This window comes from Pipistrellus hanaki (assembly GCF_964339955.1).
Source record: "Pipistrellus hanaki genome assembly, chromosome: 1".
Lineage (NCBI taxonomy): Eukaryota > Metazoa > Chordata > Mammalia > Chiroptera > Vespertilionidae > Pipistrellus > Pipistrellus hanaki.
In genome coordinates, this window is record NC_140503.1 from 25,241,651 (window position 1) to 25,254,167 (window position 12,517).

The 12,517-nt window shown below is 40.2% G+C and overlaps 1 protein-coding gene across 1 annotated transcript; it reads left to right on the plus strand.

Moving 5' to 3' along the window:
* Position 1: 1 nt before the first annotated feature.
* Positions 2-10,794, plus strand: ERH (ERH mRNA splicing and mitosis factor). Its single transcript, XM_084874035.1, has 4 exons — positions 2-111; positions 3,132-3,219; positions 6,150-6,270; positions 10,304-10,794. Exons 1-4 carry the CDS (start codon positions 109-111, stop codon positions 10,404-10,406), a joined length of 315 nt encoding a protein of 104 aa, XP_084730161.1. The 5' UTR covers positions 2-108; the 3' UTR covers positions 10,407-10,794.
* Positions 10,795-12,517: the final 1,723 nt, after the last annotated feature.

Below are 12,517 nucleotides of genomic sequence, written 5' to 3' on the forward strand. Positions count from 1 at the left end.
CTTCCGGCAGCTCCTCTCGCGGGGTTGGCTGTTGGCGGCGTTGTGGTTCAGCTCGTGTGTGGCTGTGTGGCGGCGGCGGCGGCGGCTGCAGCGAAAGAGTTTGGCGCGATGGTGAGAAAAGTCTTAGCGACTCCCCGAACCCCCAGCCTCCGGGTGGCTCCAGCCCCCGTCCATCTTCTACCCAGCCCCTCGAGCGCGAGCGTGCTGCACCCCGGCCCTCCGGCTGGTGGGTCGACCCTCTCCCTTCCCGCCGCGGAAACGCTGGGCCTGGCTCTAGGCCCCGAGCCCGGGGCCGCCCAGTGGTTGCGCGCCCTCCTGCTGGGTCCGGAGGGGCGTGCGGGGCCCAGGATGCGCTTTCTGAGGAAGGCGGCGTGGTAGAGTCGCATGTAGGGATGCCGCTCCTTCCCTTCTAACGCCTCAGCCTTCTGTGGGAACAATGGCCGAGGGAACGTCTGAAAACCTGTTTCCAGAGCTAACAGTTTGAATTGATTGCCCCCGGGGTTCGGGCCAGGAAGGGTGGTCTTTGCTTTGTGTAGTGTGCTTTCGCAACTATTTCCCCCCACCCGCTTTTTTATTCTGTGCTTTGCCCTTTACAAAATATATGTAACTCTCTTCCCAAACTCTTGGTGTTTGGTGCCTGGTTTGGCGTTACTCTCGGCCCTCGAGCCTGTTCTTGTCCGCATTTACATTCTGTTAGAAATGGAGGCCGAAAAGATAGGCTCAGCCTGGGGCTCCAGGTTCCTTAGAATTTGGCCCGGGTAATAGAGGAGTGGGTGGGAGGGTAGGCGGGCTTTTTCTTTTCTCTTTTTTTAATCCACTAAAGAGATGCTCACAGGGATGAAGAGGCTACTTTAAAATAAAATAAAAAAGAGGCTACTTGGACTATCCTTTTCTGGTTGTTTTTTTAAAAATTATATTTTATTGATTTTTTTACAGAGAGGAAGAGAGAGGGATAGAGAGTTAGAAACATCAATGAGAGAGGATCATCGATCAGCTGCCTCTTGCACACCCCCTACCGGGGATGTGCCCGCAACCAAGGTACATGCCCTTGACCGGAATCGAACCCAGGACTTTTTAGTCCGCAGGCCGACGCTCTATCCACTGAGCCAAACCGGTTTAGGCCTTTTCTGGTTGTTAACAGGTTATGCAGCTATTTTTTAAGCAGGCACTTTTTCAGGTTGTACTTTTATGAATTAAGATATTTCAATATTTGGCCCAACATAGTCTCCCAAGGAGGACTAATAATTAGAAAATTGGGTTTCCAGTTCCTGTTTTGTCATAATTAGCTATGTGACCTTGGGCAAGTCGTTTTTATTTTAAAATATGTATTTTATTGATTTTTTTACAGAGAGGAAGGGAGAGGGATAGAGAGCTAGAAACATCGATGAGAGAGAAACATCGACCAGCTGCCTCTTGCACACACACACACACACACACACACACACCCACTGGGGATGTGCCCGCAACCAATGTACATGCCCCTGACCGGGATCCCTCAGTCTGCAGACCGACGTTCTACCACTGAGCCAAACCGGTTTCTGCGGCAAGTCGTTTTATCTCTGAGTTCCCTACTTTCTCTGCCTTCTATGTCACTGTTTGGTAATGTGTTACAATGCTTAGCTTAAAATCTGAGAAAGTGGCAACAATTAATATTAGCCCGTTCTTGTTGGATAAATATCAGTGATAATTCCTTATAAAATTAAAAATTAGAATTCATATTTAAAATGAATGACTGCTTCGAAAGCCTTAAATACTTTTGCTTTTTAGTTTCTTTCAAAGCTAATGAACAAATTGTATGTATTGTAGTATTTCTCCCTCCATAGAATTACTGATAATTTAGGGTTCATGTCTGTTAAAGTTGGAAAAAAAAGTAACACAGCCAGATTAACATTAGAGTGAATCACAGATGCTTGGTAATCAAATAAAAGGGATTTTATTAAAGGTAATTCTGCATAACTTTTCCTTCCTGATTATGTTTCACAATCTTATTTTTCTGTTGTGGCAGATATATTTACTTAAATATGTATTTCTATTTGCTCAAATGTAATGTTAATGTAAAAATCATTCAAACCTGTAAAGAATTTTTGTAAGTTTACTTGAGCCAAATTGTTGACAATTGCCGGGAAGCAGAATCTCAACATAATGAGATAATGCTCTGGAGCAGGGCAGTTTTTCACCTTGTTTTAAGGCAGGGGTCTTCAAACTACGACCCGTGGGCCACATGCGGCCCGCAGAGGAGTCTGATCCGGCCCGCCAGGTTTTTTGGGCAGTGAGCGCAGCCGAGGTGTTACAGTAGGAATTAGTAGTTCATATAGTCCGGCCCTCCAGCTCTCTGAGGGACCGTGATCTGTCCCCCACTTTAAAAAGTTTGAGGACCCCTGTTTTAAGGTGTATGTGGGTGACAAGAACTCCATTGGTGATAGATCAGAGAGGCTGCAGACAGCAAAGCGGGGATACCTCTGGGATTGGATAAAAAGTAAAATGATAGACACATGCTTTTTTTTACTTAGGTGGGTGCAGGATACAACAGTAATTACAATGAGGGGATTTCTGGTCTCTGTAGAGTGGTGCCTGTGCTTTGAGGGGTCCGGAAAAAAGGAAATTACTTTGACACTCCATCGATATGTTAGTGTAGATGCAAAAAGGCTTGATCCCCAATGGGGGCCCGTGCAGGAGGCAGCCAATCACTGATTCTCTCTCATTATTGATGTTTCTATCTCTGTTTCCTCTTCCTCTCTGAAATCAATTAAGATATGTTAAAAAATAATCATCATTTTGACTACAGTTGTAAATTTGGTCATTTCTTAGTAATTTAAAAAAATATATTGATTTTTTTTTTTTTTTTACAGAGAGGAAGGGAGAGGGATACTGATGAGAGAGAGACACTGCGATTAGCTGCCTCCTGCACACCCCCTACTGGGGATGTGCCGCAACCAAGGTACTCTGTCCCCAGACTGGAATGGAACCTGGGACCTTTCAGTCTGCGCTCTATCCACTTAACTTTTAACCCTTGCTTTTGAGCAGTAAATATTGAAAATAGTGAGATTTGCCATGAAGGACTTTATATCATACTCTGAATCTCTCAAATGTTAATTAGAACCTTATATTGAAGTCACATTTTTCCCTTGCAGTCTCACACCATTTTGCTGGTACAGCCTACCAAGAGACCAGAAGGCAGAACTTATGCTGATTATGAATCAGTGAATGAGTGCATGGAAGGTGAGTTTAAACACTAATCAAGGGGTAAAAATCATTTTCCCCTGACATTCACTACTAAAATATATCTCACTTAGGAATTGGGTTTGTTTTGTCCTTCAGATTTCTTGGATTCTTCCTTTGTACAGTGGAAATAGATACTTAGGGACATTGTCAGAAATAAAAATTACCTCAGAGAATTAAGGCAAATGGAACCAAATCAGTGTAATTTGTTGTGTATTTGATAAGTTTATACTACTGTGAAGAGAACAGTTAGCAGCCCTTAGTGTTTCTTTACTTGGTAAACCATTAGATGAGAGCATGTAGATTACATCGTCACTAATTTTTATTATATTTAACCATATATATGGTTAAATATAATAATTTGCAATTGACAATGTGTGTGTGTGTGTGTGCGCGCGCGCGCGCGCGCGCGCCTTATATGCAAATTGTCCACTTGGGGATTTGGCTGATGGGGAGTTTGATCACTCACTATGATGTGGACTGACCACCAGGGGGCACTGTGGAATGAAGGAAGGCCCCCGGCCAGCAGCTGCTAGGGACCTTACCCTTGCACGAATATTATACACTGGGCCTCTAGTTGCATCATGGAAACCAGCTGTATATGCCCAGTACCCTTTCTAGTAAGTTGTTCATTGTTTTCCTATATAGAGTTTATAGTCACTGTTTTAGTTGCTGCTAGGCATGCCCCCGGATTTGTTGCTATCTAATGCTAACTGGATTCTAATTAAAATCTGTTTGTTGGGGTTCAACAATGGGTAGACGTATGGGAAAAAAAGCTACTTATAATAATTAGAGTCAGCTTCTAGGTAGCTGGTACTGTGCCATTCGCCAATTTTTTGAGTTGTTTTCTTATTGAGTCTTAGGAGTCCTTTGCATATTTTGAATAACAGGTTCTTTATCAGAGACTAGTGGCCCAATGTACGAAATTCATACACTTGGGTCAGGGGGTGAGGGGTCCCCTAGCCTTGCTTGTGTCCTGTCACAGTGCAAGAGCTTCACAATCCATCGCCCCAAAGAGGTAGGCCCCACCAACCCATCCCAGGCTCTTTGATGGATTGCCCCAAAGAGGTAGGCCGGAGCTGGGGGTGAGGGAGGGTCCTGCCTCCGAGCCTCATGGAGCCCAGGGATTCCCCCCACCCCCGCCCAGGCCTCACTGCGGAGGCCTCCACCAGGCCTTCTGGTGATGGATTGTGAATGCATGACGCAAGTCCCCAAAACTGCAAGTCCCTGCCTACCCACACCTGCTGCGCACACAGCCTGCTGATTGGTCATTATATGTGAGGGCTGCCTGACCTTTTGCCTATTGCCTTTTTATTGGTATAGGTAAGATTTTCAGTTTGTGACTTGTCTTTTCACTTCTTAAATTTTTATTGATTTTAGAGAGGAAGGGAAAGAGAGATAGAAACATCAGTGATGAGAGAGAATCATTAATCAGCTTCGTCATGCACACCCCACACTGGGGATTGAGCCCATAGCTAGGGCCATGTACCCTGACCTGGAATCAAACCATGACCTCCTGGTTCATAGGTCAACGCCCAACCACTGAGCAATGCTGCCCGAGTCTTTTCAATTTCTTTTTTTTTTTTTTTTTTTTTATAATTTATTGATTTTGTACAAAGAGAAGGGAGATAGAAACATCAATGAGAGAGAGTAATCGATCAGCTGCCTCTTGCACACACCTTACTGGAGATATGCCCGCAACCAAGGTACATGCCCTTGATCGGAATCGAACCCGGGTCCCTTCAGTCCCCAAGCTGATGCTCGATCCATTGAGCCAAACTGGTTTCAGCATCACTTTCTTGATAAGTGTCTTTGAATCACAGAAGGTTTAAATTTTGAACTCTGGCTAGCAACTTCAGTACAATGTTAAATACAAGTAGAAAGAACAGATATTGTAATGTTCTTCCTCATCTGAGTGGGAAAGCATCTAGTCTTTCACTGTGAATTATAGTAGCTGTGGGTCAGTGCAAGTATTTGAAGTGGAAATGGACTTGAAAAGGTTATGCTGCATTTTGTAGAAACGAGAGGAGTATGTCACTGAATAAAAAATTAATGTGCCTTTTAGATAATTGTTAATGTAGGCTTACTATCAGTGATTTTGCTTGTTTTATTGTCTTTTTATTATATTTGAGTAGTTACGTGCTTATTCTATGTGCTAGTAGTGCTTCTTATGCGTTATTTCATATACTCTTCACAAGAGCTCTATGAAGATATGTTATCTCCATTTGAAAGAGTTCAGGAGATTGAGTCAAGTCTGAATCCAGAGTCAAGGATATTAAATACTCTGTTACGATAATCTCTTCCTCGTTGCCAATTTTGTTTTGTTGGGGGTTGTTTTTTGTTGTCTGTGGTGCCTTTTTTTGCATTGTATCAAATTTTGAAAAGCAAAATAGAAAAGCATATGTTTGTCATCTATCATTCATTCCTAAGTGGTGATTTTCTTTACTCTGAGGCTTTAGGAATGTTTATTTATTGAAAAGCCTGATAAGACCCTTTATTTAGTTCTCACTTGTTGGAACCATCATATGGCAAGTCTTTAAGTTCTTTTAGATCCAATTGGTACTGTGCCTTTTGCCAGGTACCAATTGTAGTTACCATTTTATTAAAGCACAAAACATCAACATTTTGATGAATTTATAAATTTTTTGAATATGGACCATTTCACAAATTTGTGTGTCATCCTTGTGCAGGGGCCATGTTAATCTTCTCTGTATTGTTCCAATTTTAGTATAAGTGCTGCCAAAGCGAGCACTACACATTTTTTATTTTATTTTTATGAAATAGCCAGTGCAACAGTTAAAACAAATGTGGCCAACTTATTTTCCCAGCCCAAGTTTATGAAAATAAGTATTGTGATATCATATAACACTTTGTATTCTAAGTTTAAGCAATTGTAATATCTTGGTTTCCTTCCTCCCCCGTTCTCTTAGGTGTTTGTAAAATGTATGAAGAACATCTGAAGAGAATGAATCCCAACAGCCCCTCTATCACATATGATATCAGCCAGTTGTTTGATTTTATTGATGATCTGGCGGACCTCAGCTGTCTTGTGTAAGTATTTACCACCATGTATCTTAAGTTGTATTTTTCTGATGTTTATTCATCTGTTTGAAGTGGTTTATGGTGTTGGGAACTCACTCTGTGTCTAACACTGATCTTTGTATTTTGACTGCTAGGTAGTAACTAATATTTCCTGTACATATGGTTCATGAGTTATGTTGGCAATATAAAGACAGGAAAATATAAGAACTTTGCTAATTTGATACAGTTTAGTATGCAGAGAGGATGCTAACTAAGAGGTTCAAAGTTGTGATTCTTTTGTTCCTTAAACAAAACAATCTTTTCTCTTAGTCGTCGTCGTATCCCCCCCCCCCCGTCTTTATCCTTAAAGGCTTTGGATTAAAACTAAGGTTATTTTGTCTTCATAGCACTATTTAAAAAAATGTAAATATATGCAGGATTGAAATGGAATTTAATTTTAATTCTACCCAATGTTAACCATGTATATTTTGGTATGTTAGGATGAGATTTTTTTAGAATCACATTTTCTATTCTCACATTTGTCAAATTTTTTTCATGCCAGACAGTATAGTAGAAGTAACTTTTTCAGTGGTGAAAAATATGTAGGCCCTAATTCTAAAATAAAAAGCTCAGAATGCTATAAGAGGCCAACAAAGCTGCAGGTATGCTGACAAGAAAAGAGGAATTGTAGGCAGCCAACAAGGAAAGCTGAGCACTGATGACATGACCTAGTTGAGAATGAGAAATTGATGGCTTTATGTTAGGATCATGGACAGTTCAGTAACAGTAAAGTAAGGAGTGCATGCAGATGTAGAAGTTTAGGGAGATTGTTTTCATGTTCTCAGGAAAATAGGAAGCAGGGACACCATTTAGAGTTGAGGTTGAGGAGAAGGTATTGAAGGTTTATGAAAGGTAGGAAATAATCCAGGAGGGTGAAGGGGTTAGAGCAGTGGTTGGTAAACTGCGGCTCGTGGTTTGCCGCTCTGTTGACTAATGAGTCTGCCAACCACTGGGTTAGGGAAATGTGTGACTTACAAGGTATCTAGTAATAAATTTAAAAGGAAATAAATCATTGTGATAATGGGTCTTTTTCTAGTCTTTTAAAAAAAAATTTTTTTATTGAATTTAGGTGGAGAGAAGGAAACATCAATTTGTTGTTCCAGTTATTTATTCATTCATTGATTGATTCTTGTATGTATATGTGCCTTGACAGGGGATCAAACCCAAAACCTTGGCATATTGGTATGACACTCTAACCAACTAAGCTATCTGGCTAGGGCCTGGTCACTTTTAACCTGATAGTTACAGGTAGATAATTAGTAAATATATTGTTACAAGTTGAGGGTATATGTGAGTGAGTATTATACAAGGGACCGAATGACCATGAAATAAATGTCAGTGCGGTTTGGGGTGGTGTGGAGACAGAAATAGGATCAATTAACTATAGGTCAGAGTGGAGTCAAAGAGTTGTTGAATGAGATGCTTGAAATTGGTTTATTGATGTTGATAATAATAAGGTAAAGTCAGACCTCTTTCTCCAACATCTACTATCTGGAACAATTTGGTTCTCAACCAAGTTCTTCACAAGACAGAATAAAATGTCTCCTTTGGGTTTGACAATCTTTTCAAGCTGATGCATCTCTTGGGCACCTAACTAAAATAACAGGAAATTGTGCTGTGAATATTTTTGTGGGTTTTTTTGTTTTGTTTTGTTTTTTGCTTTTGTTGCTGGCAAAATGTACAATTAGCACAATTTTAAAACATAAAGAGGCCATCAAGAGTGCTAATGTCGCTAAGAGTGTGAAGTGCTCTGAAACAACTATCACAAGCAATTGAATAAGTAGAAAAACTGTTGTTATGACAGTTAGTACATCCTACCCCTCCCCTTTTCCTGGATTCTGACTTGGGCTGTTTCATCATTAGGCCAGGAATTTAGTCCAATTTTCATAATTTTTTTTAATTTTTATTTTTAGAGAGAGGAAGGAAAGGAGAGAAACTTCAATGTGAAAAAACATGGGTTGGCTGCCTCCTGATCGCCCCCTACTGGGGATAGAGCCTGAACCAGGCATGTGCCCTAACGGAAATTGTACCTTCAACCTAGCAGTGCACAGGAGGACACCCAACCAACTGAGCCACAACAGCCAGGGCAAGCCTAGTTTTGATTTGTAAATTACTGTACTCATTAAGTTTACTTGGCAGTGACAGGACTTTTTATAAGATGAAAGTAACAGCTTTTAAAATATGTAGGCTGTTAGTTTGTTTAAAGACAAAAGGGACATTTTATTCTTAGTTATTGTAATGAGGAGGCACTCATCCGAAAGACAACCTGATAGCAGTGATGAAGACACTGACTGATTTCACCTCTCAACCCATAGCTTCTGTTCTATAAACCTGCAGTCTGAGCATAACATGAGGCTAAATGATTCGTCTATGCCAACAACTTGGGATTTTATAAATGTACTTAAGATTTAATTGTCTCATTTTCAAGCACAGCTTTCCATAAAGAAAGCATTATTACTTTTTCTTGAGTTGGAAAATAGCCTATAAGTTGATAGATTCCTAAATGTTCACTATGAAAGAGATCTTGTTGGGATGAGGGTGTAGTCTAAATAAATAAGGCTGTTCCACCCAGATATTATAGTTCTGAAAATTTCTATTTCTTTTTTAGTTCTTTTCCAATGTTAATATAAATATTTTAGTCAATTCTGCCAAACTTTGAAGTAGACCAGATTAGTACTTAATTAGAAAGGGGGGTGGTATTCAGCTCGCCTGCCGGGGCTCAGTGGTTGAGCATCAACCTATGAATCAGGAGGTCACGGCACATTTTTAGAGAAGAAGGGAGGGGGAAAAGAAGGATCAGGGCACATGCCCAGATTGCGGCTCTATTTCTGATGTGGGGCATACAGGAGGCAGCTGATCAATGATTTTATCATTGATGCTTTCTTCCCTTCCTCTCTAAAATCAGTAAAAATATATTTTAAAGAGGATATTCAAATAAAATTGTTTTACTTTTTCAAATTCTCTCATTGTAACTAACGGACATTAATAAAAAGTCAAGTGTTTATTTTTATTTGGTTAAGCATTTTATAAGAGAAAGCCTGTTCATTTTTAATAAACCAGGGAAAGACTATGTCAATGCCTTTGGAGTTTCTCTTGCCAAAAATTGGAGTGCAGGGCTACTAGTGAGGACTCTGCTCTCACAGGATTGTAAAAAGGATTAAATTTATTTTTTTTTGCCAACCTGACAAAAAAAAGTATAATTTAGATTCATTCACACAGGACGGCTGTTGGAGTGCTGGCTGTTGTCGTGTTTTTATTTGGGGCATACCAATTGAAAATTGATATCCTAGGGTATCCCTGAGGGGTTTTTTTTTGTTGTTGTTGTTGTTGTTGTTGTTGTTATTGTTTTTAGGCAAACTGCACCTTCACATCTTTTAGATGCCATGCAGTTTTTCTACCAGATGGTACACATGGCTTAAAAATTCAACATGTAATCAGCTCTTCTACATTTTTAAAAATATATATATTTTATTTATATTTTACAGAGAGGAGGAAGGGAGAGAGATAGAGAGCTAGAAACGTCGATGAGAGAGAGACATCGACCAGCTGCCTCCTGCACACCCCCCACCGGGGATGTGCCCGCAACCAATGTACATGCCCCCAACCGGAATTGAACCCGGGACCCCCCAGCCTGCAGACCGATGCTCTATCCACTGAGCCAAACCGGCTTCGGCATCTTCTACATTTTAAAAAAATGTTTTTATTGATTTCAGAGAGGAAGGGAGAGGGAAAGAGAGAAACATCAATGAGAGATAATCATTGATTGGCTGCCTTCCTCTCACCCCTACTGGGAATCCAGCCCGTAACTCAGCATGTGCCCTTGACTGGAATTGAACCTGGGACCCTTCAATTCACAGGCTGATGCTTTATCCATTGAGTCACACCAGCACTCACATTTTCATTAAGTTCATGTATGACCATTTGTGTATCTGCCAGCATTGGGTAGTTACAATTTGGAGTTTAAAAAGAAATTACAATAATTAATTACTTTTCTGTTCCTCAGTTACCGAGCTGATACCCAGACATACCAGCCTTATAACAAAGATTGGATTAAAGAGAAGATCTACGTGCTCCTTCGTCGACAGGCCCAACAGGCCGGGAAATAGTTGTGTTGGCAGCATTTGGGGGTTGGGGGTGGGCTTGGAACACAGGTGTGTACAGCAATCTGTAGTGAAGTTTTGTATTATAGTAATCCTGTTTCCATTTTGGTACACTCTAGCCAGGATTGAATGTGTTAGATGATATGTGAGAATCTTGTTCAATCTGAACTCCCATCACACCCCCCCCTTCTCTCTTTTTTTACTTAAACATTGTTATGATGATCTAGAAGGAAGTTTTTCTTTGTCAGTTAATGTTGACTCCAATCCTTCATATCTGCTTTATAACATTCACTGTACTAACCCTTCTTCAAGTTGGGGTGGGGGTAGTGACACAGTTTAATTATGTGCTAAGATAAAGTCTTAGTGAAAAACAAATAAATGTTCTTTAGTTATATTTTTCCCATGGTTGATTTTTTATTTATTTTACAGTTTTTTTTGGTCTCTAAACAGGAACATTGAATTTTCTTGCAAAGCATTAGTGTCAAAACCAATAGACTGCTTTAGAATTTGAATTGAATTTTGATGTGATTTACATAACAAACTTTTACCTTAGTATTTTTCTAGCCTTGTGAGTCTCATTTGTAGATCCAAGGTTTACTGTGGATGCAAACATGGAACACTTTCTGGTGACATGGCTCATCTGTAGCAGCAGGGCAGTTAGTTCCTTAGCTTTGGTTATGTCCTCTCTGGGAAGTCCTTGTGCCCTTCTCATAGCCTTCAGCAGTTGAATGGCAGTGTAAGGGTGAGGAAAAGACCACAGAAAAATACAAGATAACCTTGCTTTTAATGTAGAGTGTGGTGATATTTGACTTGAACATACACTTTATCATGCCTACAGTCATCAGGTATGTGGACATTTTCTGATTCTGCTATTATTGATGGATATAATATCTTTATGCATTATGAGTTTGGCAAGGTTTTTGGAGGCTTCACGAGTGCCCTTATATTCTCTTCTTATCCCCGAACCCATTTCTACATTAGGGCCATGACTATTTTTCTTGTTTTATGCAGGACCAAATTCTAAGTTACGGTAGTATTTATATGAGCTCACTTTTTCTACAGAGTAATTGTCCTATCAATGTCATCACTGTATTAGAGGATTATTTTTTTAATATATTTTATTGATTTTAGAGGAATTGAGAGGGACAGAGAGTTAGAAACATCGATGAGAGAGAATCATCGATCAGCTGCCTCCTGCACACCCCCCACTGGGGATGTGCCCGCAACCAAGGTACATGCCCCTGACCGGAATCGAACCCGGGACCCTTCAGTCCGCAGGCCGACGCTCTATCCACTGAACCAAACCGTCCCGGCTGTATTAGAGGATTATTAAAATTAGGGTGCCTTACCAAATTTATTTATTGCTGTAGTTATTTCATGTGAACCAGTCAATTTTTTTTAAATCTTGTGGAAGCTTTTATTTCAATGATCAAAAAACTGCAGTAAATAGAATCTATACTGATTGACATTAGACATGCACCTCTACATGAAACTGCTGTTAGTTTTTGACAGGCCTAAATCTTTACAACTTATTTAGGCCCGTGTTTGAATTTCTAGAACCCCGATATACAGGATAAGTTAAATTCTTCCTCATGGCACTTGAGTAACGAGAATTATGTTTGCTGGCTAGATTCCTTTATAAGTAAAGGCCTCTGGATTCTCAGGCTGCCTGTACTACCTGAGACCATACTTTATATACTTAAGTAAATCACAGTATAAGGAAGGGAGATAATTTAGAAAGCTGAATTGTATTATTTGAATATTCTATAGATTTTTCCCCCCAGCACTGATGGTCAAAATACTAGTTAAGTGCCAAATAACTCTTCCCCCGTTGCCACCCTTTCTCAGACACCAAGATGTGTATCAGTGTCCATAGGCATCTGAAATGAATCCACAAAAGACAGATTTTACCTATGTGGTCCCACTATCAAATTACAAAAAGCAGTTTCACTATCCAAATTATAGGAAGTAGCTAATGGGACGTTCAGAAAAACAGTCCCACAAACAGTAATATGCATCTAAGGTTTTCCATTCATCTGCCAATTGTTTTCATAAGATTAACGTTAAAAAAGAGTAAATACACATGTGACCCTCAAACCCCAAACACAGAAAAATAT